A 15,724-nucleotide genomic window follows, 5' to 3' on the forward strand; every position below is an offset into this window, starting at 1 on the left:
TGGTAAAGTAGCAGGATACAAAATTAATGCACAGAAATCTCTTGCATTCCTATACACTAATCATGAAAAATCTTAAAAAGAAATTAAGGAAACACTTGCATTTACCATTGCAACAAAAAGAATAAACACCTAGGAATAAACCTACCTAAGGAGACAAAAGACCTGTATGCAGAAAACTATAAGACACTGATGAAAGAAATTAAAGGTGATACAAACAGATGGAGAGATATACCACGTTCTTAGATTGGAAGAATCAACATTTTGAAAATGACTATACTACCCAAAGCAATCTACAGATTCAGTGCAATCCATATCAAACTACCAATGGCATTTTTCACAGAACTAGAGCAAAATATTTCACAATTTGTGTAGAAACACAAAAGACCCTGAATAGCCAAAGCAATCTTGAGAACAAAAAACGGAACTGGAGGAATCAGGCTCCCTGACTTCAGACTATACTACAAAGCTACAGTAATCAAGACAGTATGGTCCTGGCACAAGAAAAGAAATATAGACCAATGGAACAGGATAGAAATCCCAGAGAAAAACCCATGCATCTAGGGTCAACTAATCTATGTAAAGGAGGCAAGGATATACAATGTACAAAAGATAGCCTCTTCAGTAAGTGGTGCTGGGAAAACTGGACAGCTACATGTAAAAGAATGAAATTAGAACATTCCCTAACACCATACACAAAAATAAACTCAAAATGGATTAGACACCTAAATGTAAGGCCAGACACTATAAAACTCTTAGAGGAAAACCTAGGCAGAGCACTCTATGACATAAATCACAGCAAGATCCTTTTAGACCCACGTCCTAGAGAAATGGAAATAAAAATAAACAAATGGGACCTAATGAAGCTTAAAAGCTTTTGCAGAGCAAAGGAAACCATAAACAAGATGAAAAGACAACCCTCAGAATGGGAGAAAGTATTTGCAAACAAAGCAAATGAAAAAGGATTAATCTCCAAAATATACAAGCAGCTCATGCAGCTCAATATTGAAAAAACAAACAACCCAATCCAAAAATGGGCAGAAGACCTAAATCAACATTTCTCCAAAGAAGATATACAGATTGCCAACAAACACATGAAAGGATGCTCAACATCACTAACCATTGGAGAAATGCAAATCAAAACTACAATGAGGTGTCACCTCACACCAGTCAGAATGGTCATCATCAAAAAATCTACAAATAATAAATGCTGGAGAGGGTGTGGAGAAAAGGGAACCCTCTTGCACTGTTGGTGTGAATGTAAATTGATACAGCCCCTATGGAGAACAGTATGGAGGTTCCTTCAAAACCTAAAAATAGAACTACCATATGACCCAGCAATCCTACTACTGGGCATATACCCTGAGAAAGACATAATTCAAAAAGATTCATGTACCACAATGTTCATTGCAGCACTATTTACAATAGCCAGGACTTGGAAGCAACCCAAGTGTCCATCAACAGATGAATGGATAAACAAGATGTGGCACATATATACAATGGAGTATTACTCAGCCATAAAAAGAAACAAAATTGAGTTATTTGTAGTGAGGTGTACGGACCTAGAGTTGGTCATACAGAGTGAAGTAGGTCAGAAAGAGAAAAACAAATACTGTATGCTAACACATATATATGGAATCTAAAAAAAAAATAAAAAAGGTTCTGAAGACCCTAATGGCAGGACAGGAATAAAGACTCAGATGTAGAGAATGGACTTCAGGACATGGGGAGGGGGAAGGGTAAGCTGGGACGAAGTGAGAGAGTGGTATTGACATATATACACTACCGAATGTAGAATAGATAGCTAGTGGGAAGCAGCTGCATAGCTCAGGGAGATCAGCTCGGTGCTTTGCGTGCTTTGTGTCCACCTAGAGGGGTGGGATAGGGAGGGTGGGAGTGAGACGCAAGAGGGAGGGGATATGGTGATATATGTATACGTATAGCTGATTCACTTTGTTATAGAGCAGAAATTAACATAACATTGTAAAGCAATTATACTCCAATAAAGATGTTAAAAAAAAGACTGAGCATGGCCGCTGTGGGCACAAGGGCCTGCCAGTTCTGTCCCTGGCAGGACACCTCCAACAGGTCCTCTTCCTCTGCAGCTCCCTGTTGTGTTGGCTGGGAGTTTGTCTGAAGCTCTCCCTGTTCAATCTTGCTTCCCTTCCCTTTATTTTTCACAGTGAACTTCTCAGTAAACTTCCACTTTGAACTTGATCTCATTTGCTTTTTGAAAACTCCAAACTGATAGAAAAGGCAATTTTCTTAGCCATATTCAGTACCAAATGATCATGTATACTAATTATTGTATTTAAATATATATAATTATTATATTAATATATATAATAATTATACTATATACAATTTAAAACAACAAATAAGAGATTCTCAAGGGGAGATTTGGAACTTAGAAGTGTGTGTGTGTGTGTGTGTGTGTGTGTGTGTGTGTGCGGTGGTGGGGGGTGTTGGTGGTTTTAGCTGTCACAGCGTCTGGGAGGTGCTAATGTTTTTAATTCTATTACTAAACCTCCCACAATGCATAAGACAGTCCCTAAAATGAAGAATTATCCTGCTAAAAATACTAACGTTGCTCTTTTAAAAAACAATCTTGGTGCTCTTCTTAGTCTAGGGAACTTGGCTTGACAAGTTCCTGTTTTATAAGTTACTATAATGTTTATTGTCCCTTTATATGTTTAGGCTTGAAAGCTCAGCCCCCTCCCAAGGCCTCTAGGAGCCTTCCCATAATTAGAATGCCACCCAAGGTTTTACCCTAATGACTGAAAGTCTAAGCAACTTGGTTTTTTAATAAATATAGTAAGTTGAAAGTGGTTTTCAATTGTGAATTTCCTAAAATAAGAAAAAAACCCTTTATTTAGATAATTAAATATAAGCAGTAAGTATCCTAATAGATATTCCTAACATATTAAATAAGGGTACCATTTAATACCTGTGTCATTAATCATTACACTACCATTCACTGCGTAATTGAATACTCTTTGGTCTGAATTCTTCTTGTACTTCATCTTTCAAACTAGATGCATTTCCTTGGACCGGCAGCATCAGCATGACCTGGAGCTGTTAGAAATGCAAAGCAGCAGGCTCCACCCCAGACCTACTTAGTCAGAACCTGCATTTTAACAAGATGCCCAGGTGGTTCATATGCACATTAAAGTTTGAACAACCCTGTGTTTGAACAACCCTGAAAAACCCTATGAACAACCCGGAGCTTCAAGGTTTAAGCCCAGTTTCAAGTAAAAGCATTTGTTAGCATTTTCAAAATCATTTCTTTCTGTTTCAGCCTGAACTGTCTTCACAAGGGAGAAGTGAAGACAGCACCTTTTCTCTGGTTTCCTGTTTCTTGATTTTGGTGCACTCTCCCACGTGGTTCCTGAGAGAGATGAACTGGAGGCTGGCAAAGCTTGTTGTCTGAGTGAAAGCCCATGGGTATCACTGTGTTTTTAACCCCCAACCGAACGTTTCTTAGTTGCTTTGAGAATCCTCTTGAAGTTTCTCTCTCTCCTCTCAGATCATTTTCTTCTTTTGCAAATAATCCTTGCCTTAGGTTTGTTCTGGACAAAACTCTATGAGAAGGAAAGAACTCATTTCTAAAAGAGCTCTCTTCCAGAACAAAACAAGACTTATTCTAATCTTAAAAAATTAAGTAAACCTTAAACAGTTCTAGAGTGGGAAGCATGGCTGTGATGTAAATGTGGTGTCTTATTTATTCTTGGCCAATGCTGTTAAAATTCCTGTACCAATTTTCCTCTTTCTTCTTATAGTTCTGGCTCCTCCTTCCCACATCTCAAGGAGGGAATTATGAAGCTGTTCACCATCCCTCTCCTTATAAGCTTGGCAATTGAAAGGGAAGAATAAAAGCCCACGTCTAAAGATAATACAGGGACTTCCCTGGTGGTCCATTGGCTAAGAGTCCATGCTCCCAATGCAGGAGGTCTGGGTTGGATCCCTGGTCAGGGAACTAGATCCCACATGCATGCTGCAACTAAGGATCCCCCATGCCCGCGTGCCGCAACAAAGATCCGGCTTGCCGCAACTAAGACTCGATGAAGCCAAATAAATAAATATTAAAAAAATAAATAAAGATAATACACAATGTAGATAATTGAGAATTGGCTATAGACCATTTATTCCCTTGAAATTGATTGTACATAGACAGACTTCTCATTTTTAATGTCCTTAGGAAAAATTTTAATAATTACTTAATTTTGATATGAGGAAAAGAAACCTCAGGTTTTCTGGTTTCTTTCTAATTGTCTACATAGGAAAAACTATAGCACACATGCTGTAAGTGAGTGGCAAATAGTTAATAAGCTCTCTTTGAATAATTAGTGAATTTTTGAACCAGATTCTCTCTAGGCATAGGTAACTTTTGAGAGTTGTTGGAATTTCTTTTTCTTTTTTTTTTAACATCTTTATTAGATTATAATTGCTTTACAATGTTGTGTTAGTTTCTGCTGTACAACAAAGTGAATCAGCTATATGTATACCTATATCCCCCTCCCTCTTGGGCCTCTCTCCCACCCTCCTCCATCCCACCCCTCTAGGTCGTCACAAGGAATTTTCAAGATATTTAGTCTTAAAATGTTTTCTTAAAAATAAAAATAGAAGAGCTTAACTTGGGCTGTATATGAACTTGTCTACCAAATCTTTAATTTTGGGAAGAAATGGTAACCAATCGTACAACTGGTAGACATGTCCACCATTGGCTCCACTTACCTGAACTCTGATATCAACTTGATGAGACCTTCAAACTCTTTCTCTGGTTTAGAAGTCCCCAGGGTCTGCTTAGGGCCTGAATATGAGTGTAGGGGGCATTTTAAAGACACTTCTCTTTCAGGGCCAGTAAGAGTGGCAGCAACACAGGAATTAGAGATAAGGTGACATATCCAAAAATTACATATGAACTGACTTCAGATTCTTATTTAAAAGGTATTTTTGTAAATTCCTAGCATCATGGTAATGATTTCCTCAACATCCACAACATCCTCACCTTTGTCATCCTGTAAAAATCAATGAAGCTAAGAAGGGGACTGAGGAGTGAAGAAAAAGACTTAAATAAGGGAAACCATGGTAAATAAATGTTAATTTTCCGTTAGGAAAACATCCTCACATGTTCAACTATATACACCTTCCAGGCTGACACTGTTTGGTGTGGCCCTAGCTTAGAAGGTCTAGCATGTTGCTTAGCAACAGAAGGGAAAGAAAGACTGAGAATCTATAGAATGTGTCACATGCTCATGCGTATCTGATAACTGTCTTCATACTTTCTATCTGTACACCAGGTACAGAGTTGTTTTTTCAGACCTATTATTATAAGGAAACATATACATTTTATGTTTTTTAAATTTAATATACAATTTTTACCTTACAGACACATTGTTAAGAAACTCAGTCAAAGTCTTTGATTGTCCCAGTGCGTCTTTTTCTTCTTCCGAAAATTCTCTTGGATAATATTGCGTAGTAGCATTTTTGGGATATGTCCTAATATAGTGAAAGAAATTCAATACCAAAAGTTAGATCAAAGACAAGCAAATATAGGTCATAACAGGGCAAAGATTTTTCTCTGTGACAATATTAGGATATTATTTTATACTTAAATTCTACATATTGAATTTTTTCTTTATCCTAGACAATTGATGTTGGCTGCCATTCAAAGTATTTGTAAATTTCTCTTTGACATAATCAGCAAGCTCTTTATTGTAAAAAAAATATTTAGCTATCATTTTAAACTTACAGAAAAGTTGTAAGAAGGGTATAAGAAATTCCCATACATTCTTTACCCAGATTCATTAATTATTAATATTTTGTCACATTTGTGTATCATTCTTTCTTCATTTCATTAAATCAGTCTTTCTCAACCAGTGCGATCCTGTTCCATCTTCTCAATCCAGGGATACTTGGCAATGTCTGGAAACAATGTTGGCCGCCACAACTGGGAAGAGCTCCTGGCATCTAGAGGGTAGAGCCCAGGGATGCTAGAGTGCATGAGGCAGCTCTCCCACAACAGAGAATTATCCAGCCGGTAGTGTTGAGGTTGAGAAACTCTGCTCTAAATATACAAAACCTGGAACAAGTTACATTTTGGCAGTAATGGCAGCACCATCTCTGGGAGAAAACTTATTGCATCCAGTCCACTCTCAGTGTTCACCTCCACCCTTGAACACAACACATTGTATTGTACCTCTGGGCTTTGTGAGTCTCACCCACTAGACTGAGTGAGCTCCTTGATCTTAGGGTGTGGGGCTGTAGAAAGATCATATGGCAAGTCCTTAAGAGAGTGCACTCTGGTGACAGGCTGCCTGGCTTTGAAGCCTGGTTCTATCACTTACTAGCTATGTGACCCTGAGCTAATTATTTAACCTCTCTGTGCCTGGCTTTTCATCCCTAAAAGAAATTCTGAAAGTCCCTAGCTCACAGTGTCATCGTAAGGATTGAATGTGTTAATAGATGCAAAGCTTTTAAAACAGTGCCTAGGACATTTTAAGTGCTCAAAAAAAATTAGGTTGTATTTAACCTGTGTTGTTGAACAAATGTCAGGAAAATGTCTCTGAGAGGCAAGTATATTAATGGAGAGTAATCAAACAGAGCGGTAAAGAGAGTTTTGTTTATATTTAATTGAACAATTCATTCTTTTTTTCCCTGCCTAGATCAGTATCCATGGCAGAAGACAGAGTGATGGAAAGAAAGAATGCTGGTGCTGGAACCAGAGACTTGGGTTCAGATCTTACCGTCATCTTTAATTTTCTATCCCACACTAGTACCCTCCAGGTAGGATTAAGTAAGAAATTATATGGTGCCTGGTGGTTTCATCAAAGTAGCAATATGACTGAGTCACTATTATTTTTTAAAATGTGATTTGTTTTGTTGTTTCTCAGCAGATCTATTCATTATTGCTTTAAATTTAAATTATGTTCTAAACATTGAGCTTTCATTTTTAACCTCTTTTTGCCTTAGTTTCCTTATTTGTAAAATGGAGATGGTGCCCACCTCAGAGGGCAGTTGTGAGGATTAATTGAGTTGATATGTGCAAAGTATTGATTCTTAGAAGAATGCCTGGTATGTGGTAAGGACACTGTAAACATTTGCTTTCATTGTCATTACTCTTTGAACCTCATCTTTGATTTTGTTTTTTTACTTCTTCCATCACAATCACATATCCCATCTTTTCCACCTAATTTCTGATCTTAGTAAGTGGTACCAGCATTCTCCCAAGTCACCTGGATTTGAACCATTTGAATTCCCTTTGATTTACTCCCCCCCACCACCCCACTTTGTGGGTCAAGACCTGCCGCTAAATCCTCCATCTACATAGAAACAACTGTTCATCATTATCAGTCAACATTCATTGAGAGCCTAATAAATCTAGAGTCCTGTGGTTAGGGTCCCTGTTGTTAGAAGTTCACTCTCCCTTTCTGAGTCTACCTCCTGAGTCTACCTTGGCTGACTCATTCTTTTCACTTTTCTGCACCCTGGTAGAAAAATAGAAATCTCTAGTTGTCTTGACTAAGAAATTTTTCTCAAAATCTAAGTTTCTTTTGTACTAACGAATCACCTCTCTCTTTCCTGTCTTACCCTCACTTCTTGGTGTTTAATGATCTTTGATGTCCTAATTCTCTGCCAAGACTTGACTACCAATCCTTGTCTTTCTCGTCATCTCTTTTGGTTTGGCCTGTCTGTCTATCTGCCTCCCCGGTTTCTGACCCATGTCTTGTCCTGACCCCTGGTATCTAGGTACATGTGCTCTAACTTTAACATTACATTTTAATGGTTCCTGATCCTTTGGTTCACAGAGATCTGAAAATCATGTTTTGTACTGTGGTCCACACTGAGGACCCAAGATTCTCCTGGTCACAGCCTCTCTCACTGTATATTTCATGGCTCTTCTCTAAACATTGAACTCAAGTCAGTGACGCTGCACATTCTTCCTTAACTTGATCATTCTCCTCCTCCTTCCCTTCCTTGGTTCCTTTTCCCCCTCCATTTAATAAATATGTGCCAGGAACTGTCCTAGGAGTTGGGGATATAGAAGTAAACAAAATAGACAAAGTTCCAGTCTCATGGAGCTTCAGTTCTAAGTGGTGGTGAGGCGAAGGTGAGAGAAGAGAGACAATGCTTGGTGAATTCAAGGAACAAGGAAGCCAGTGGGGCTGGAATGGATGAACCAGGGGAATTGTGGGAAATGAGGGTAGAGGGGCAGAAGGAATTTAGATCACATGAAGCCTTGTAGGTTCCTTCAGGATGGGAAGCCATAGGAGGGTTTCTGTCAGTGACATGATATGACTTGCATTTTAACAGGATTAGTCTGGCTCTTCTATGAAGAACAGAATGTAGGAGGGAAAGGATGGATGGAGAAAGCCCAGTTAGGGTGCATTCCAGTAATCTAGGCAAGACACGATCATGGCTTGAACCAAGGTGATAGCAGTGAGTATGTTTTGAAGATAGACCCAAGAAAATTCAAGGTTTGGGGTCTGAGTAATTACAAGAAGATCAGTGCCATGTACTGAGATGAGGAAGATTCAGGGAGTTTCAGGTACGAAAATAGAAAATCAAAAGTTTGTTGTTGGGCATGTTAACTTTGAAACACCTATTAGATACTTAAGGAAGCATATGAATATATGAGTGTAGAGTTCAGGGGAGAGACTGAGCTTGAAGGTATAGATTTGGGAGCCACCAGCAAACAGATAATAGGTAACACCACAGGAATGAATAAATTCACCCAGGGATTAAGCGTAGTTAGAGAAAACATCAAAAGGAGTTAGCTTTGGGGTCCTTTAATATTTAGAAATCGGAAGGAGAAGGATCAAGTAAAAGAGACTGAGAAGCAGCTGCCAGTGAGTTAGGAGGGGTACACTGAGTATTGCCCATAAGCCAAGAAGGAGAAATAGTCAACCATGTTAAATACTGATGAGAAGCGGAGAAAGAGGGTGTCTGAAAATGGGATTAGGCGATCAGACCACTGCAGGTCTTTGGTGACCTTGTTAAGACTAGAGTGGGCTCAAGGCAGAATGCAAGAGAAGGTGCAACTAGAGAATGTGAAAAACTGCTGTGAGGAGTTTTGTTGTTAAAAAGAAAAAGAAAAAAAAAAGCAGAGAAAGTAGCTAATAGCCAGAAAGGTTGAAACAGTTTTTTGTTTGTTGGCTTTAATGATGGGAGTTACAGCATTTTGTATTTATACATGTCTCCTCTTCACCGTCTCTTCTTGGTTTGCTGACACCATCTTACTTTACCTGGTTTAGTTACAATAGATTCCCATTTGGCCAATCTCCTCAACTCCCGGTTTTTTTTTTTTTTCCCTCTGCACTCCAATACATACTGCCTGGCTCATCTTACTTTAATAGCTTTAATCTTGCCTCTCCCTTGCTTCAGACCTTGCCAAAATTCCCTATTGTCTGCCACAGAGAATCTGCTTGTCTCTGCTGCTCCCTCCACGCTACTCAGGCTGGTCACCTTGTGGTCCCATGCAGACTCTGTTCATCCCACCCCCTAGATGTTCAGGTCATTTAAAAAATTCTGGGATGTTTTCCCTTTATGTCTCCAAATCATATTCAACATTTGTAGCTTATCTTTTATAGATCTAAAATTATTTCAAAATAACTTTTTTTAATCCTAAAAAATATGCATAGATTACCTAAATACGTCTTCAGATTTATACAACATTCAAAGCCGAGCTCAAGTCCCCAAAACATTCCCTCAGCAATCAATTTTACATCAATTCATTCACTGGATAAATTTTAATTAAATTACAAATTTAATTAATCACTTGTAGTCTCAAAGTGCTCAGGATCTAAGGCAGACAGGTGAGCAGATGAATAAAATATGGGTCATCGGTGCTACAGTAAAGATACCTCTAAGCTCTAGTGGGAACCCAGAGGAGAGAGTGATCAGCTCTACCTGGAGTTTCTAGGAAATCACAGAGGAGGGGGTACTGAACTGGAACTTAAAGGGTGAAGAGGGGTGGGTAAGGTAGTGAAGGGCATTTTATGCAGAGGAATAGCAAGGGCAAAGGCAGGAAAACATGGGAGAGCAGGTATTCTGGGAGCTGGAAGTAGCTCATAGGCTAGAGCACAGAGGGCTTGCTTGGGAACAGGGCTGGACAGGCAGACAGTGCCTTGTCATGAAGGAAGGAGGACCTTATATGTCATCCTAACGGCTCTGGATGAGATGGGGAGACATGGAAGAGATTTGGGCAGTAGTGAAGTAAAACAATCTGATTTGGTACGTAAGAATGATCACTTAGGCAGTAGAATAGACAAGTTAGAAGGCAATGGTCATATTTCAGATGAGATGACCAGGTTCCCTTCTCTGAGAGAAGTACTATAGTTATTAACAGCATTGCCCATTTTCCCACTTCATAATCTTTACAGTCTTATATACTTGTATTTCATTTTCCTAGTAAGATTGTTAAAAGGCATTGTTGCCTATAATTAGATCTTGAGCTGAATTACTCTGTGGAGATCTGGCATCACTGTCAATGCATTTCTATTAACAGATCTCTCAAAGTAATCATGGATGTTGCTGAATTTTACCACAATTGCCTTTGAAAATACATATAAATTCATCACATACTTACCATCTTGTCTGAGTACTTGTGTCCTTGATTTTGGGGACTACTTGCATGCCAACATCTCTCTCAAGTTGCTTAAGGGTAAACTTTTTATCTGGGTAGGCTGTACATTCAATATAGGCATCTTTTACGCTGGAAGCATTCTGGTCACTGAACTTAACTGGGGCACCAAATTCACTTCGTTTTCGAGAAATCATATATGTAATCTGCAACACATGTAAGCAGTACAGGAAACAATCGAGTCTCTGGAGAAAAATGATGTGTGGTCGATAACACTGGTGCTCTGCCCACATCCTCTTGGACCCCTTTGTGTACTTTCTGTGCACCTTTCCAGGTCCTTTTGCTCTCTGTTCCCACAGCCACCAGCCACCTACCTCTCTTCTGTGGAGGATGCTCTAGAGCTACCAGGACCACTTTGCCTGAAGGTGCAAAGAACAGGAAGTGACTGGAAGTTTATATCCAGGCCAGCAATGGACTGATGGGAGACATATGGAAGCCCATCTCTTTTGCTTCCGTTTGGGACAACTCTGAGGTATAATTTACACTCCAGAGCTCCCTAGAGGTGCAGGCTGAAGCCTTCACTCTGCCAGACTTTTGCCTGAGAGTGCACCCTTGCAGGGCTTCTGTCTCGGTCCTGCTGCTTTCCTATTCTCTTATGGGGCCCTTTCATAATAAATCACTTGCACACGATTGCTCCTCTCAGGGGCTGATCTGGGAATGCCACTTGGTTAGTTTCCTAGGGCTGCTGTAACCACATACCACAGACTAGGTAGCTTAAAACAACAGGAATTTATTCTCTCTTGGTTGTGGAGGCTGGAAGTCTGAACTAAGGTGTTGGAGGGTTGGCTCCTTCTGAGGCAGAATCTGTTCCCTGCCTGCTCCCAGCTTCTGATGTGATGGCCAGCAATCCTAGGTGTTGCTTGGCTTGTGATACATCACTCCAATTTCTGCCTCCGTCTTCCATGGCATCCTCCCTGTGTCTCTATGTTTTCACAGGAGCGTCTTCTTATAATGACGCCTGCCGTATTGGATAAAACTCCTCTCATTTCCTTTCTGAGGTACTGGGGTTTAGGACTTCAACTTATCTTTTGGAGGGAGACACAGTCAAGCCCATAACACCCCCCTAAGACAGTGACCATTCTTCTATCAAAAAAAGCCATATCCCTGCAGCAAACACAGCAAACCACACTGATCCCATAACACCCCCCTAAGACAGTGACCATTCTTCTATCAAAAAAAGCCATATCCCTGCAGCAAACACAGCAAACCACAAATACGTGTTGCTCAGCTATAGGGAGGTGACGGCTAGACATCATATTCAAGCTGCTTACCTCTTTTGTGGATTCTTTAACCGATTCTTCCTCAATTTCTTTTTCACTGCCCAGAGAAACCCATGGTTTAGAGATAGGTGGCTTATAAATATATATGTCTTCAGGAATATGCTCTTTACATTCTTCTTGCTCTTCTGGAACTTCTGGAGGCTGCAATAAAATAAATAGGATTCTAAAATGTATTACCAGGGCTTCCCTGGTGGCGCAGTGGTGAAGAATCCGCCTGCCAACGCAGGGGACACAGGTTCGAGGCCTGGGCTGGGGAGATCCCACGTGTCGCGGAGCAACTAAGCCCGTGCGCCACAACTACTGAGCCTGCACTCTAGAGCCCGTGAGCCACAACTGAAGCCCACACGCCTAGAGCCCACGCTCCGCAACAAGAGAAGCCACCACAATAAGCTCGCACACCGCAACGAAGTGTAGGCCCCACTCACCCCAACTAGAGAAAGCCCGCACGCAGCAACAAAGACCCAATGCAGCCAAAAATAAATAAATAAAATAAATAATAATAAAAGTTTTAAAAATAATATATTAAAAAATAAAATAAAATATATTACCAGAAAAAAAACTATGGCTGCCAAAGGTAAAGGGGGGAGGAATAAATTAGGAGGTGGGATTAACATATACACACTACTGTATATAAAATAGATAACCAACAAGGACCTACTGTATAGCACAGGGAACTCTACTCAGTATTTTGTAATAACCTATAAGGGAAAAGAATCTGAAAAAGAATATATATATACATATATACACATATGTATATAAAACTGAATCACATTGCTGTACACCTGAAACTAACACAACATTGTAAATCAACTACACTTCAATTAATAAAAAAGAGATAAGTTCAGCAAATATATATACATATTACCAAATTTAGGTTATAATTACACATGTATATTTTGCAATAAACTTTGCTTTTATATAAATTCGTTAAGCTCTTATTATTTTTCTTCTTTGTTGGTTCATGCTTTTCAACTATGAGAGGGAAACTATGTAAAAAAAAAAAGGAAGAATGACAAAAAAGAAAGAGATCAAGGCTATATATATATATATATATATATATATGTATATAAAGAAGATGAAAGAATCAAGAGGGGAGAGGAAAAAAAGGAAAAGATGTGTGGTAAGAAAAAAGCATTTACTGTATGCGTTTAAGAATATGGAATGCTAAAACTTGATAAAATATAAAACTAATTTTCTCTGATTTAATGAAATGTTTTTCTGATGAAAGGATTATATATTTGAATAAATATGATATCCATTAAATTATAAAGAGCAAATGTTTTTTAAACCAAGATGTCCACAAGAAGATATACAGACAGATAAAGATATAGATACAGGTACATATATAGATATATAGATGTTCACTGCTACTTTATTCATGATAGTGAAAAAATGGGCAACCAAATGAATATCAATAGGGAAAAGGGTTGATACATTTTGGTATAGTCAGAAGATAAAAATCTCATAAAACAGTTGCAATGAACAAACTCAATCTACATGTATATGATTTTAAACATATCAACATGAATAGATCCTAGAATTTTACAATTTGGTGAAAAACAAAAGTTGCAAAACTAGTTGTATAATACAATTTTATATAAAATTTAAATGAAAGAAACAATAAAGTGTATTATTTGTGGAGCATACATGCATGGTAACAGTATGAAACCATGGACAGAAGACTATATAACAACCTTAGAATAATAGTTCCTTATAGAGAGAAGTTAGAAAAATTGAATTAAGGAGGATATAAGAGGCAGTAAAACATTATCTCTTATATTTTCTTTCCTTTTAAAAGAATTTGAAGTAAATATGATAAAATATTAACATTTGTTAATTCTGAGTGGTGACTGTATAGATATTTGTTTCATCATCTGTGCTTTTCTATACACTTGAAATATTGCACCATAATAAAAAAATTAAAACACAGAGTAAAGCAATCATAAAAATAAAACTGAAAATGTTAAGGCTAACTGAGAAATTATTTCAAATGTAAAAAGTGTTCGATATTTTAAAATTCTATGGCTTTCCTTTATTTTTCTTGCTTATTGGACAACCACACAAACCCCTCTGTCTCCCTCAGTTTGACCAAACCTCCCCATGAGGATGCCAGACCGGAAGGCAAGTGTCAGAAACCTGTTGCCTTTCATGACCACTTTGAACGCAACATTCCGAAGGTGAACTGACTTCCTTTCCTTGGAAACTACCATTCTTCTATATTCTGCTTATCTTTGACACCCTGTTCCCCTCAATTGCCCACTGACCAAGTTGTCCTTTAAAAATTTTGCTTTTAAATAATCATAGCAAAAATTTATGGAGCACTTAGCTTTGTGCCAGGCACTATACAAAGGGCTTTACCTGCATCAGCCCATTTAATCTTCATAACAGCCCTATTGGTGCCACCGTTTTGCAGATGAGAGGTTCAGTAGCTTACCCAAAGTCATGGTGATGGCAAGAGAAGAACAGGAATATGGACCAAGGAATGGCCGAGAGCAGTGGTACTCCAGATTTGTTGTTTCCAGTCCCACTGGGTAAATGAAGGGCAAATAAGTAGAGTATCTGCTACCCTGAGTTGTCTGAGTTAGCTCACCCTTAGCCCACCTACTCTAGGCCCCAGGGAATCAGAGCTGAACGAGAATAATCATGACCATGTCTGGGGTTCCCCCAGAGGTACTGCTTCCTTCTGACAATCAACAGATTGCTTAGGGTGTGCTTACATTTAAATAGTTTTCCTTGCCCTCTTCAGTTCCAATAAGATAAAAGTTAAGTCCATATTTGAAGTCTTTGTCGTAAACAAGGAGAAGCTCATCTCCAGGATATTCCTACAAAAATATAATCAAAACAGAAGGTTAATGTTCAGTAGTCATTCAGTTTATTCAGATTTGACACAAAATTAATATTTCTTTAATCAATCAATCATAGAAGATAACCATAGTGCTAACCTATGGTTAATAACCTCAAATTGCAAAGTTATTTTATTAACTTACAAACGCTCTTAAAACACAGTGCATCCAGGGAAACTTACCATGCAATTTTATTTCTAACAGGAAAAAAAGGAAGCATTCCTTTTATTTGGTATTGTGCTCTGTAGCATGTTTGTGGACAAATCAGGACTAAAATTATGAATTAAACAATATGGGAAAATAAGGGTAGGTTCCCTTTCTAGCTAAAATTGGGCAAGGATGAGCTTTTCTGGGTGTGGAGTAAGACAAAATGTCACAGATAGGAGTTCGCTTTTCACAAAGGGTCATCAAGAAGGATTCCCAAGGAGGGATGGGCAAGCTAGCATTTGCCCAAAGTAATGGGAAATGCCAGATTTGAACTCAGAAATCTCTCCAACTTTTGTGATTATGTATCAGGAACCTCTTGAGGTAGGACTGAAAAATAAAGAGGGATACTGTACTTACCTGAATAATTTTTTTGACTGGGTAGAAATCAGATACTGCAGCTCTGTTTTCAAAGTCTGCAAAAATATCTTCTTTTCTGATAAGTTTATAAGGTTGTTCATCTGTGACATCTTCATCTATTCTGCAGTTAAATATCTCCTGGGTCTTGCTAGTTAACACTAAAGGATAAATTTCTGGATGACCTGGGAAAGGCAAAGTGGAATTTGGACATTAAATATAACGATTTAAAATATTAACACTAAGAAACATGCAATTGTTTGCTTTAAATAATTGCCTTGGTTAAAATTTTAAAAGACTTTAAAATCATTGTTCATATTTTTAAAGTAAGTTTATCCATTATAAAAAATGTCAACAAATGAACTTATTTACAAAACAGAAACAGACTCACAGACTTAGGA

General features: G+C 38.4%; 1 protein-coding gene across 1 annotated transcript in view; it reads right to left on the minus strand.

Annotated features, from left to right (window-relative positions):
• The window catches only part of DNAI3 (dynein axonemal intermediate chain 3), a gene marked incomplete at both ends in the record, with an annotated part of 71,969 nt that overhangs the window by 43,610 nt on the left and 12,635 nt on the right, over positions 1-15,724 (minus strand). Inside the window, 5 exons of the mRNA XM_082859106.1 lie at positions 5,380-5,496; positions 10,586-10,785; positions 11,911-12,060; positions 14,637-14,741; positions 15,327-15,508. Of these exons, the coding sequence (XP_082715232.1) occupies positions 5,380-5,496; positions 10,586-10,785; positions 11,911-12,060; positions 14,637-14,741; positions 15,327-15,508 (754 nt within the window). The remainder of the gene's footprint in view (positions 1-5,379; positions 5,497-10,585; positions 10,786-11,910; positions 12,061-14,636; positions 14,742-15,326; positions 15,509-15,724) is intronic.

Source organism: Leucopleurus acutus, assembly GCF_964270905.1.
Source record: "Leucopleurus acutus genome assembly, chromosome: 2".
Taxonomy (NCBI): domain Eukaryota; kingdom Metazoa; phylum Chordata; class Mammalia; order Artiodactyla; family Delphinidae; genus Leucopleurus; species Leucopleurus acutus.